Genomic DNA, 13,908 nt, shown 5'->3' with positions numbered 1-13,908 from the left:
TGTACATTTGACGTGGCTTCAATTGTGACAGCTCTGTGGACAGATATAGGATTCACCTGTTTTTATTTTAATTCAGATTGTAGACATTATAATTTTTTTTGTCATAAAAACTAAAGCAATCGGAATGATCCTGGTCTTTGATTCAAGTGATAAAAGAATTGTCATTCTGCAGAACCTATACCAAGGGACCATTGTGTTAGCCACTGTCAAGGGTGATGTTCATGACATTGGCAAGAACATTGTTCGCGTGGTGCTGGGTTGCAACAACTTCAGGTAAATTTCCCATCTGTTTTTTTTAATGGTTATTTGAAAGTCATACCCTTCTCAATGAAAGATGGTTCTGATTGTTGGGGGTTAATCATCCCAGCCTGAGAACGTTGTGATGAACCTAACCTTGGGTTGCTTACAGAAGGGCAGAAAAAGCAAGACCTTAACAATAGTCAGGCTAAGTGCTAAATAATGTTGACACCTTGGATGTTTTGGGAAATCTTCATAGACTGGACATCACCTTGGAAAAAATAGCTCACTTGTTTCTTAATGAAGGGTTCTGTCATGAAATGTTGACATTTCTTTTTCTCTGATATTGCTTAACCTGATGAGTTCTTCCAGCAGATTGTGTTGCGCTCTACATTCCAGCATCTGTAGTTTCTCATGTATCCCTACTTGTTTCCTGCCCTGTCCACAAATATTATTTAAAGTGTATGATTTGGGAACAGAAATAAGCCACTTGGGCCTGCTTTGCCATTCAATAAGTTCATAATCTCTGTAGAGCTCGTCGAAAGAATCAAATCCTTGTTGATCCAAACCAAGGCTTTTATTAGCAAAAAAGACAGGAGCTCTTCACAGGTGGCCGACCAGTCCGGAATGATCCGACCTGGCTAGGGACACAACCCTTTAAGGCCCAGACAGTAGGCGTGGCTTAGCTCTCAGCCAATTGCTGTAAGCACAGTCTAGATACTGTAACTATATACATTGGTGATAGATCTGTACTATCACAATCTCAGCTTTGCATTCTTCCATAACCCTTATAAACTTTAATTCCCTTATCAAGAATTTACCCATCTCTGCCTCAAAAATATTTAGAGTTTACTTCCATCACCCATTGAAGAAGAGCATTTGAAAGATTTGTAGAGCGCTTAAACAAGTTAAATCTCTTTGTCTTAAGTGGGTGACCCCTTATTTTTGTTGGTATCCTGGATCTCTTTATATTTGTGATATCAACAACCTTCAGCATCTCATAGCTTTCAATTAAGTTGCCTTTCACTTTCCTAAAGTGGATACAAGTCAAACGCATTCAACCTTCTCTCTTAAGACAACCTGCTTATTCCAGGTATAAGTCTAATTAGTCTTCTTTGAAATGCTTCCTGTGTCCCAAAAGCTTTCCTGAAATAACAAAACACCCTTCCCGTCTTCCCATCCAGTGTGCAATCAAACTCAAATAGCAACATCAAAACCTGCAAATTGTCCCTCAAGTAGGACATGGGCAGCAAATACTCATCTGTAGGTTTTCCTCCAAGCCATAAACCATACTGAAATATTTCACCATTGCTGTATTGAACCATAGAACAATTACAGCACAGAAACAGGCCACTTAGGCCCATTTGGTCTGCGCCAAACCACTTTCCTTGCCCAGTCCCACTGACTTGTAATCAGTCCATAGTACCTCTCCCATTCATATACTTGTCCAAATTTCCCTTAAATGTTAAAATCGAGCTCACATCTATCATTTCAGCTGGAAGCTTGTTCCACACTCCCACCACTCTCTGAGTGAAGAAGTTCCCCCTCATTTTCCCCCTAAATCCAGTATTGTGGTAGTACTTTCACCTAAAGGACTGCAACAGTTCTCCCTGCATGGGTTTTCTCTGGGTGCTCCAGTTTCATCCAACTTTCCAAATATGCATAGGGTTGGTAGGTTAATTGGTCACTTGGGTGCATTTCGGCGTTCCTTGTTCATGGGCCGGAAGGGCCAGTCATCGTCAATATCTCGGTAAAAAAATGTTGGCCTTGCCAAAAGATAAGGAATGTAAATGTATCGTTCTTTAAAGTTAAACATGGATTTTTCAGCTCACTGAATCTATTTTAAAATACATTTTAATTTTAATTTCAGAGTGATTGATTTGGGAGTTATGACACCGTGTGATAAAATACTCCAAGCTGCTCTTGAAAATAAAGCAGGTAAATACATTAGGCCTCCAAACTTTCAGAGATTAGGATTGCAAGAAGTGCTGAGTTGATGGATATGTATTTTTTCTTAATTGTTTATGCTGCCCCTTTTCCTGAGTGGTTTTCTCCACTCTGTCACAGTGTGAACAGGGCAAGAAAGGTTGGGAGCAAGAAGATAATCCTGAAATTTTTCTAAGAAATTTCAACAACTAGATCTTTGCAAGAATAAATTGGTATATTGACATTTTTAAACATGAATCAATTTTAATTACTTTTCCTTTCATGTGAGCTCAGTCAGTTCTTAAAACTAGCATGAAAACTTTTTTTTTTTCAGTCATTTCCTGGTCTTCATCTGCCTTCCCTCAGGCTTGGTTGAATTTGAAAGTTCAAAATCTCAAGCTTTGACGCTAACATTTTCGTTATGCAATTTGCCCAGGCAGTGATTCAGTTGTTAAAGCAGACTCATGAATATGCCCATGCTATATTTTCATTTTGTCAGATATTATTGGCCTGTCTGGTCTTATCACACCATCTTTGGATGAAATGATCCATGTTGCCAAGGAAATGGAACGGATAGGTTTGAAAATGCCTTTACTGATTGGTGGAGCAACAACGTCAAAGTAAGTAACCTTATGGCAGACTAAAGCAAATTTTGTGTAATGTTATCCTGTTTTATTATATTAACAATAAAGGTATCTGGAATTAGAACAGGATTTCTCTTTCCTCTTTTCAACTTTATCACAACTATTTTCAATCCAAAATGAACAAATTTTCTGCAACACCTGTGGAATATTTTCATCTTCATAAATTAAAGTGACTGCTTTCTTCAAGATCTTTGTGGGAGGGATAGAAAGATGCAGGACTGATTTTCCTATCAACTAACATCATTTATCCTTGTTTAAAATTGGTTTATCAGTTTGAAATTTCGTCCCTTACTAAGAATCTTAATATGTCATCTAGTAACAACACAAGCTCTTGAGTCGTTCCCAAAAAAAACAACACACACTCAAGGCATTCCATTTCATTATCCTGTGTCAAGAACTGTTCCTTAATTATTTTAAGCAGACTTCTCACCATGTGTTCATTGACCAGTTTGTGTGGACTAAAGCCTGTTGATACATTCAGTGCTCTGTTAGATGGTGCAATATTTCATTCAGATCTTCTAATGGTATTTTGTTAGACTTCTTCATAGCCAAAGATTCACCCGGGATCGACTATTTTGGTTTCTGACATTTATTTCACCTGGTTATACAAACACATCATCATTTCCATTTATGTTCTCTATATCATTGACAAATATTCCTTTTTAGCAACAAAGAAAATGCATTTTTATCCTCCTCATGGATTCCCCCTCCCATTCCTCAGGATGCTTGTCTCAAGGGTGTGACAGCATAGTGGTTTAGTACAGCAACTGGGTTTCAAATCTGGTGCTACCGCTAAGGGGTTTGTACGTTCTCCGTGTGACTGCGTGGGTTCCCTCTGGGTGCGCCGGTTTCCTCCCACTCTTCAAAACATACCAGGGTTAATTGGGTGGGATGGGCTTGTGGGCCAAAAGGTCCTGTTACTGCGCTGTTTGTCTACTTTTAAAATTTAAATATGTCAGCCCAAATTTGGCATGCCCATGATGTAACGTAGAAGAGGCAGTCCACATATTAATTTTTGAGTCATTTGGTTACACAGCAGTTGCCTTAAAAAAAATCAGAATACATTGTTTTGTAATGTTCACAAAATGCCCAGTAATAATGAGATAAAAAAGCTTTGAGAGAGTATATTACACCTTGAACCTAGTGATGTCCTGTCAAACTAGAACTGCGAATAAGGTTTTTATTAAAAAGAGGTTCTATTCAAAAGGAAAGAAAATGCAATTGCTATATATAGTCCTTGTTTAATTTAGTATTTTAAAAATATTCTCTTCTACTTCTTTCATAGATACTGGCTATGTTTTTCAAATATTTTCTGATAAATTCATTTGAATGGCTGTTGTCTCATGTTGTGTTTGTGCTTGTTTACATAGTCTGAAATTTCTTTGACAGATTGAGGTTAATTTCGTGACCTAGCAGCATATTAACTTTATTGCCTCATTTCTTTGGCTTGGCTTCGCGGACGAAGATTTATGGAGGGGGTAAATGTCCACGTCAGCTGCAGGCTCGTTTGTGGCTGACCAGTCCGATGCGGGACAGGCAGACACGATTGCAGCGGTTGCAAGGGAAAATTGGTTGGTTGGGGTTGGGTGTTGGGTTTTTCCTCCTTTGCCTTTTGTCAGTGAGGTGGGCTCTGCGGTCTTCTTCAAAGGAGGCTGCTGCCCGCCAAACTGTGAGGCGCCAAGATGCACGGTTTGAGGCGAGATCAGCCCACTGGCGGTGGTCAATGTAGCAGGCACCAAGAGATTTCTTTAGGCAGTCCTTGTTCCTTTTCTTTGGTGCACCTCTGTCACGGTGGCTAGTGGAGAGCTCGCCATATAACACGATCTTGGGAAGGCGATGGTCCTCCATTCTGGAGACGTGACCCACCCAGCGCAGCTGGATCTTCAGCAGCGTGGACTCAATGCTGTCGACCTCTGCAACATACACCCAGATAAAATGCACATACATACATGCAGTACGTATATACATATAAAAATAAATAAATATTGTTAAATAGTAGAGGGTTTGTAGGGAGCAGTTCATTCAGCAGTTTCTCATCTTGGTGGTTCTGGCTCTGCTACTCCTGTACCCTCTTTCCCAACGGGCGCAGCTCAAAGATGCTGTGTGCGTGGGTTTGTAGAGGTCCTTAACGATTTTGCGAACCATTTACAAACAATGATCCCACTAAATCACATTGATTGTGGGGGTAGTCCAAGGTGGAGGGTGGGGTTGGTAATCCCCAGTGATTCTCTACCGCTTTTTTTGGTCCTGTACATTGATCTCCAATCCAGTGCTTCAGAGCAACTGTATCTCACTGTCATGCAGTCAGCCAGAAGGCTCTCGATTGAGATCCTGTAGGAAGTTGACAGATTGGTGGCTGGTGGCCTTGGCTGACTCCATCTTCTCAGGAGCTGCATTCACTGTTGCTTCTTCCTGACAAGAATAGGTCACTTTTCATAAGGGGACTCCGAGGAACTTGGTGCTCTCCACTGCGGAGCTATTAATATGTAGTGGAGAGTAGTCGTCTCTAGTCCTCCTGAAGTCCACAATCATCTCCTTTGTTTTGTCCATGTTGAGACTAGTGTTTGTTACTCTCATGCCATATCACGAGATTTTCCACCTCTTCTCAGTAGTCCGACTCGTTGTTGTAGCTGAGACCAACTACTGTTGTGCCATCTGAAAACTTTTTTTTTAAAACTTTATTTAAAATTTTATGACATCAATAAAATAAAAATTACATTTAAAGAAATAATAAAAAATAAGATAATAAAAATTAGAAAACTACATCATTAAACTACACAAATTAACCCCCCCAATAATTATAACACAACATTAATCATCTAATTTAAAATTAGTCCAACCTTCCCCCCCCAAAATAAAGAGTGAAGAATTAATTAACAATATTGTAAATAAAATAGAAAAAACCCCACTTACAAAAAAGGATAAAACTTAACAACAAAAAAATTACTAACAACAAAAAAAATATCAATACTAAAATAATACCCTTAAACATATATTTAAATCAAACATAATACATGTATTTAACAAATGAAATCCACTTTAAAACTAAGTTCAAATATTAAAATCATATATCAACCACATATCTGTTATTCAAAAAAATCATAATTAATAATACATAAATACAGAATTTTCATTAATACCAAGTTTCCTTTATAATTCATCGAGAGAACAAAAACATCCCTTAGAAAAACAATCAGATAAACTTTTTATTCCCTTCCCCTCCCCTTATATAAAAAAAGAAAAAAAAGAAAAAAGTTCAAACTCTTATAAAATTCTCCATATTCTTCATTTATAACAACTTCAAAATTCTCTATCGAAATTAACTTAATTTTATTAAACTCTTCTCCCTCAATGTATTTGTACTTAATTTTCTTCTTTTTCTTCTTATCACCTTTCCCCTCATCTTCCTCTTCATCTAATTCAACATCCTCAATTTTTGACTTATCTTCTGTGACATCATCCTCTTAAAAAAGAAAGAAAAAAGATAAAAAAAACCCCCCAAAAAAAGAGAAAAAAAAAGGAGAGAAAAAAACCTCCTAATTCCCTCTCAATTACAATCAGAAAACAAAAAGAGTTAAAAAAAAATTATTTATTTTAAAAAAAAAATAATAAAAAAACCTTCACTTCTTAACCCAAAAATTAAAAATAAAAAAAAACAGGTCGGAGGTCACAACTACCTCCTCCTGTTTAAACCGCCCAAAGCGGTAACTCCCCCAAAATATTGGGTGTGAGATAACTCACAGGTAGCTGATGACTTCTGGAAACTAGTGCCCACCCAGTTCCCTCTCCCAACTCCCATTTCATTAAACTATCATCATTATTTAAACTGTTTAAACTCTTCTCAAAAAAAAGATAAAAGATTTATTTTTTTAAATCAACGTTACCACTTCGGTCACCATTGCTTCCATTTCTTTTAAAAAACTGGATCCCACCTTACATCTCTACTCTCTTTGGAGACCTTGAATGACTACATCGTTCCTGAAACTGCATGATTGGTAGAGACTGAGCAAAGTCCATAATCTCTTTAGGATTGTCAAAGAACTTTGGCTAATTTCCATCCTAAAAAATCTTCAGTACTGCAGAATACCTGAATGTTCCTTTATGTCTTTTTTTCCACAACCGTTCTTTCACAGAATTAAATTCGCGTCGTTGAAACATAATTTCGTGACTCAAATCTTGATAGAAGAAAACAGGATTATTCTGAACCATCAAAGGAGATCTATTTTGCCGGGCATTTCTAATAGCCGTACGTAAAATTGTCTCTCTGTCACAATAGTTTAAACAACGGATCAAAACAGATCTTGGATTCTGTCCTGAAAAAGATTTTCTTCTTAAAACTCTATAAGCACGTTCCAGTATTAAACCTTCAGGAAATTTATCCTGTCCTAACACTCGTGGGATCCATTCAGTAAAAAAATTTCTTGGATCTGGTCCTTCTATGACTTCTGGCAAACCAACAATTTTCACGTTGTTCCGTCTAGATTGATTCTCCAAATAATCAACCTTTTTTGCTAAATTTTTATTTTGGATCTGCAATGTTTCAATTATTCTATTTTCATCTTGCAGTTGATCCTGTGCATCGACTAAACCTTGATCACACATTTCAAATCTTTCAATGGTTTCAAGCTTAAAAGCTCCATTAATGACTTCCGCCATCGCATTAATCTTGGAAATAAACAGGTTCACAAAATTAGCTAAGTGACTCGATACAGAATACATCTTATCTTCAAGATCCTTAACAGACATTTCAACAGAAGTAGATTCAGGCATAATGGGGTCTTGCTGTTCCTTAGAGACCACGGGATCTTCTGTCCCTTCCCTTAATTTAGTATCTTTTCTAGCAGTTTGACTTTGTATAAAAATCCCTCTCAAAGTCCCCCCAGCAATGCCAGGAGACTGAAGATCAGGGTTATCTTTAAGCCAAATCTCTTTAATCATCTTCACTGAATCGATGTCTGGAAAAACCGTTGTAATTGAAGATGCATTTTGCAGCGCCACCACTATAGCAGTCGAATGACAACTCATTAACTCTCCAGCTGGTGGCGCCCCAGCTGATTCAACTGTCAAAGCCTCAGCAACAACACCTGCAGTGGCCACTGTGCGAAACACTGGCACCCGTCCAGCCCCTTGTTCTGAAAGCTGTTGAACGCGACCTTCAGAGAGCCTCACCGGCTTAAAACGAAGCTTCAATGCCGAACTCTGCACGTCCTCCTCTGGATCCATTCTACGTTGAGTCCTGGCTTCTTGTAAACAAGTTGGCTCAGACAATTTCGGAAAACGTAGTTTTTTAACAGTCTGTTGATATTTTCTTTTACCCTTTTTTTGCATATAAACCATTAGGCACTAATCCAACACCTCTTATTATTTATAAACTTTTAAAAGTACTTTAACGGGCACTTAAAGACAAAACAATAAATCAGAGTCAGGAGAGGTGTGGAAGGCACGTCTGTTCCCTACGCCATCTTGCCACTCCCCCCATCTGAAAACTTGATGACACTATTGGAACTGGATCTGGCATTGCAGTTGTGGGTCAGTTGCATGATCAGGAGTGGGCTGAGCACATATCCCTGAGGTGCACCAGTGCTCGATTTTCTGATGCCGAATCAGACAGGCTGTTACAGAGAGGAGTGTTGAGTCCCAATGAGTACAGCTTCTCCACAACCTCTGGGGAATGATCGTATTAAAAGCCAAGCTGAAGTGATGAACAGCAGCCTGGTGTATGAGGCCTCATTCTCCAAGGATGGAGTGGAGTAACAAAAGGCTATAGCATCATTAATAGAATGATCCTTTCTGTGGGGAAATTAAAAGGGACCAATGTCTCTGGTATGTGGAATTTGATGCATTCCATCACCAGACGCTTGAAGCATTACATAATAGTGCTGGACAGTCCCATGAGCGTAGTCATTGAGGCCTGTTGCTGTCACCCTCTTTGGAACCGGGATGGTGGTGGCTATCTTGAAACCCGCGGGAGAGCTTCTGCAGTGACCTGTCGAAGATATCCGTAAGGATCTATCAGTTGGTCTGCGCAGTCCTTTAGTGCCTGACCAGATATGCTGCCTTGTGTGGGTTCACCTTGGATAGGGTTCTCCTCCCTTCAGTCACAGCTATGCAGGGGGCCCATTGATCAGGGGGACATGGAACTTTCTTCAGCATCAGCCTGTCTTCTCATCAAACCATGCATAAGTGTTCAGTCTGTTGGGAAAGGAGTCATCATTGTTTTTGACTCACAAGGTTGTCTTGTGACCTGTTGATGTTTTGATCCCTAGCTATATGCTTCATGTCGCTGGTGTTGTACAGCTGTCTGTGGATTTTCTACGCATATCCACAGAATTGCCATCCGGATTGCACAGGAGAGTTCAGTCCTGGCTGATCTTCGTGCCATCTTGTTCCTCTCCTGAAGGCAGCATCACAAACTTTGGATCTCTGCAGCCAACCAGAGTTTGTGGTTATCCTTGTTTGTGAAGCATTTGGACTTGGTGACATCCTCAATGCACTTCCTAATGTAGCCAGTCACTGAGCTTATATACTCCTTGATGTTTACTTGACCATTGTAAGCGGCAGCCTCCCTGAAACAACTCCAGTCTGTGGTGCTAAAGCAGTCCTGTAGAACTGCTATTTCTCCCCAGCCACGTCCTGATCTCCCTGCAAACTGGCTCCGTTTGTTTTGTCTGCGTACTGTACGCTGGGGTTAACAGGACAGATAAGTAATCCAGGGTGGAGGTGAGGGGCAGCCTTGTGCGCACCAGGGATGATGGTGTACACCCGATCCAGGGTGTTCTCTCCTCTGGTGATGAAGTTGACGTGCTGTTGAAACCACGATAACACTGTTTTCAGGTTGGCTTAGTTGAAATTGCCAGCTACAATCATGGCACCCTCGAGGTGGGACATCTAGGATTCACAGATGGTACAGTAAAGCTACTTCATTACTAGATGTATCTGTACATAAACATCCAAGTGAAACAGTGATTTTGCAGACCTCAGTGCATACGCACAAGAATGCACTTGATGCATTTCTCAAACAGCACATAATAATTGCATATACATTAAAAAAAATCATATGACTATACAAAAACAAAACAGAATTATATAAAAATATAACATAATGTAATATAATAGACATGAAATCCAATTAATTCTGGTTGCCCTTTGGGAAAGAGATAAATTGCAAACACCTGATAAATTGATTAGCATATTTATGTTTTTTCAGAAAAGTGAAGAATAATTAAATTTGCAAACAATCTTTTAGTTTTGAATGTTCACATCAGCTTCAGCAAGAGTAGGTCCATAAAGTAAAAGTGAATTGCATCTGAAAATAAGTTAATGAATAGGTTTATTGTCATATACAGTATACAAGTATAGATGCATTAAAATTCTTACTTGCTGCAGCCACACAGATATGCAAGATACACCAATGACAACAGTATAAACCAAACTGCCACAATGTCCTTCGATAGGAAATGAAATAATAAATAGAAAAGGATAGATTAATTAGGCATATAAATCATTTTGCTCTTTTTTGATATTTGTATCATAAAAATTATAGTTACTGCATGTGTAGAATATTAAATAAAATATTTTTAAAAAAGGATAGATTAATATTCACAGTTGCAGTTTATGCAAAAAAGAGTGACGTTTCAGTAGTGCAGATAGATCATTTGGCGGTTCTGGAGTATTTGGGGTTAAGGTTCAGGTAGCATGGGGAGGTCCAGGAGTCCATTTATAAAAACCTGTTCTTCTGATCTTCAAGCCCATCTGTGCTGAAGATAGCAGTGAAAAGAGGTTGTAGCCAGGTGATGGGAATCCTTTATGATGCTGGTTGGTTTCTTGACCCAGAACCTCACATAAATTTCCTCAGTGGGTGGGAGGTCAATGTCTGTAATGGACTTGGCTAGGTTTGACATTTTCGGCAGATTTTACATTTCTGGGCAGTGAGCTTCCAAACTAGATCACGATGCAACTAGCTAGTATACCTTCCACAATACACCTGTAAAAATTCAATACAACAACAGAAGGCATAGGGAGATGAAGGCATTTTTTTTAAATTGCCTCTGACTCTTTTAATACTTCTTCCTCTCATGTTAAACCTTTGTCCCCTTGTTTTGATATCCCTACCATAGTAAAATGATTCTGACCGTTCACTCTATTCATGCACTTTATAATTTTGCACATCTCTTTTGGGTGATCTCCCAGCCTCAACTGCTGCAGAGAAGAAAAACCCAGCAAATCTAATTCTTTTTCATGACTAGGGGGTCTTCATTCCAGGCATCATACTGGAATGAACTATAGAGCAGGAAAGTTCTTCTGCAACTGTACAAGGTACTGGTGAAGCCACACCTGGAGTACTGAACGCATTTATGGTCTCCTTATTTGGGAAAGGATACTCTAGCTTTGGAGGCGGTGCAACGGAGATTCATCAGACTGATTTTGAAAATGAGGAGAGATTGAATCAACTGGGACTGCACTTGCTGGAATTCAGAAGAATGAGGGAGGATCTTGTAGAAATGTATAAAAAGGAATGATAAGATAGAGGAAGGAAAATTGTTTCTATTGTAGGTGAGACTAGAACTAGGGAACATAGACTCTGGATTTGGGGGAATAAATTTCAGATAGACATCAGGAGGAATTGCTTTTCCCTGAGAGTACAGAATCTGTAGAATTCTCTGTCCAAAGAACCATTATACACTTTCTCCATTAAATACATTTAAGACATTTTTTTTGTATAGTATGGGGAATAGAGGGTCATGGGAAAAAGATAGGTAGGTGGAGCTGAGTCCATGGCCAGATCAGCCATGATCTTTCTCAATGGCAGAACAAGCTTGAAGGGCCAGATGGCCTGCTTCTGCTCCTATTTCTTATGTTCTTATCCTAATGAATCTCCTCTACTGGAAGTTCACAACCTACCTAAAGTATGGTAACCAGAACATACATTACCTCCAAGTGCAGCTTCACCAATGGTTTGTAAAATTGCAACATGATGTCCCAACTTTTACATTCTCTTTTCTGAATGACAAAAGGCAACGTCCTATATGCCTTCTTCACCTCCCTATGTACTTAGGTTGCTACTTTTCAAGGAATGATGGACAAGCTCTTATATCAGATTTCAAATTTATTGTCAGAGTACATGCATGACATCACATAAATGTGGGCGAGACAGAATTTCCACTTACTGGCAGTGGAAAAAACCTGACTCAACATACACATGTAAACAAATAAAAACCAACTGCACAATACAGAGAGCAAAAAAAATCAAGAAAGTGCAAAAGAGTCCTAAAATGAATCCATGATTGTGTTTGTTGTTGAGGAGTCTGATGGTGGAGGGGTAGCCACTGTTCCTGAGCCTGGTGGTGCAAATCTTGTGGCACCTCGACCTCTTTCCTGATGGTAGCAGTGAAAATAGAGTGTGTGCTGGGTGATGTGTATCCATGATGATTGTTGCTGCTTTCTGATGGCAATATTCCCTGTAGATGTTTTCAATGGTGGGGAGAGTTTTAACCGTGGTGTCTTGGGCATTGTACACTACCTTTTGGAGGGCTTTATGGCATAGGTGTCCCCATGCCAGACCGTGATAATCCAATCAGCACACTTTCCACCACACATTTGTAGAAATTTGCCAGAGTTTCTAATGTCATGCCAAACCTCCACAAAGCCTGAGGAATTCAAGGTGCTGGTGAGCTTTCTTCATTTAAAAATTTTTATTTTTATTTTTCACACTGTGAACCATATCAATCAAAATACATACAAACATTTCCCTCTTAAATATACACAGTGGCATTTTCTCCCCTTTTTTGTGTGCTTTCTTCATGATGTGAATCATGTGATATGGTTCTTCATAGTGTGTTGGGTCCAGAAAAGATCCTCCCAGATAGTGACTCCCAAGAACTTAAATTGACTCACCCTCTCCACCTCTGATCCACCCATGAACACTTGATTGTATACCTCTGGCTTTCCCTTCCTTGGTTTTGGTGACATTGAGTGCGAAGTTATTGAGGGTGCACCATTCAGCCAAGTTTTCAATGTCCTGAACGCTGACTCATCACCGCCTTTTATACAACCCACTACTGGTATTATTGTTTTTCCGAACTACACAGTTCATCGACATTTCCTTGACTTTCAAAAACAAATCATTGTTAATTAAATTTCAACCAACTAATGCTCTGCCCAACTTTCCATCTGATCTGTATCTGCTGTATCCATGGATAACTTTTCTCTCAATCCATCACATCACCAACTTTATATCATCCGTATTTGCATAATCACCTATTTAAGATGTTAAAAGGTTATATATTCCTCCTGCTCTGAATGGCCTAGTTTCTTGCTGATTATCCAAAGGAATAATTAGCTTTGACATCAGTCATTGACAAAATATGATCCACGTTTACTTAAACCTAAATTTTTGTTCATTTTTCCAGAACACACACAGCTGTCAAAATTGCACCAAGGTATAATGCACCTGCAATTCATGTTCTGGATGCTTCTAAGAGTGTTGTTGTGGTAAGTTTCTCATCATATTGTCCTTGCATCAATCGTGTATGTGATACATCACTTATTTTAACTTGTATGCCAGTCCTTTTCGCAATATGGCTACTCTTGCAACACTTTCACCCAGTTTCTAATTTCTATGCAAGTTCACAAACACAGGACAGATCAACTTAAAACTAAATTCTGTCCAGTGAATTCAATTCACTATTTCATCTGCCATCGTTAAATATTGAACAGTCAACTTTTTACAGCTCAAAATCCCTCTGATGGGTTGGTGATTGATTACCAACTTGTCAATTGCCCATGAGTGTTAAGAAAATTAAAGGGGAACTGATGGGCAAGAGAGAGAATATGTCGCAGGGCCTCAGGGAAAGGTCGGAATGGGAACTGTTGGCCCTGCTCTTTTCTGAACCAGGATGGATCTTATTGAGTGAATACTCAAACAGCATTGCTAAAGTGGTGATGGCCTCAAAACTGTCCGACCAGAAGTTCTAAATTGTGTAAATCACGAGCCTGAGACAAACCTGACAATCTGGGAAAGTCTTGAATCAGTGATTTTGGTCATGATTTTCTTCAACTCAGTATTACTGAGACAATTCCATTTCTCCTCAGGCATTCAAGG

The 13,908-nt window shown here is 39.1% G+C and overlaps 1 protein-coding gene across 3 annotated transcripts in view; it reads left to right on the top strand.

Moving 5' to 3' along the window:
- The window catches only part of mtr (5-methyltetrahydrofolate-homocysteine methyltransferase), a 111,061-nt gene that overhangs the window by 63,730 nt on the left and 33,423 nt on the right, over positions 1–13,908 (top strand). For all 3 annotated transcript variants that reach the window (XM_069930980.1, XM_069930978.1, XM_069930979.1), the window contains 4 exons: positions 173–273; positions 2,108–2,175; positions 2,663–2,783; positions 13,217–13,298. In XM_069930980.1, the coding sequence (XP_069787081.1) occupies positions 173–273; positions 2,108–2,175; positions 2,663–2,783; positions 13,217–13,298 (372 nt within the window). The remainder of the gene's footprint in view (positions 1–172; positions 274–2,107; positions 2,176–2,662; positions 2,784–13,216; positions 13,299–13,908) is intronic.

The sequence above is a fragment of the Narcine bancroftii genome, chromosome 4 (genome assembly GCF_036971445.1).
Source record: "Narcine bancroftii isolate sNarBan1 chromosome 4, sNarBan1.hap1, whole genome shotgun sequence".
Lineage (NCBI taxonomy): Eukaryota > Metazoa > Chordata > Chondrichthyes > Torpediniformes > Narcinidae > Narcine > Narcine bancroftii.
This window is presented reverse-complemented; position numbering and strand designations above follow the sequence as displayed.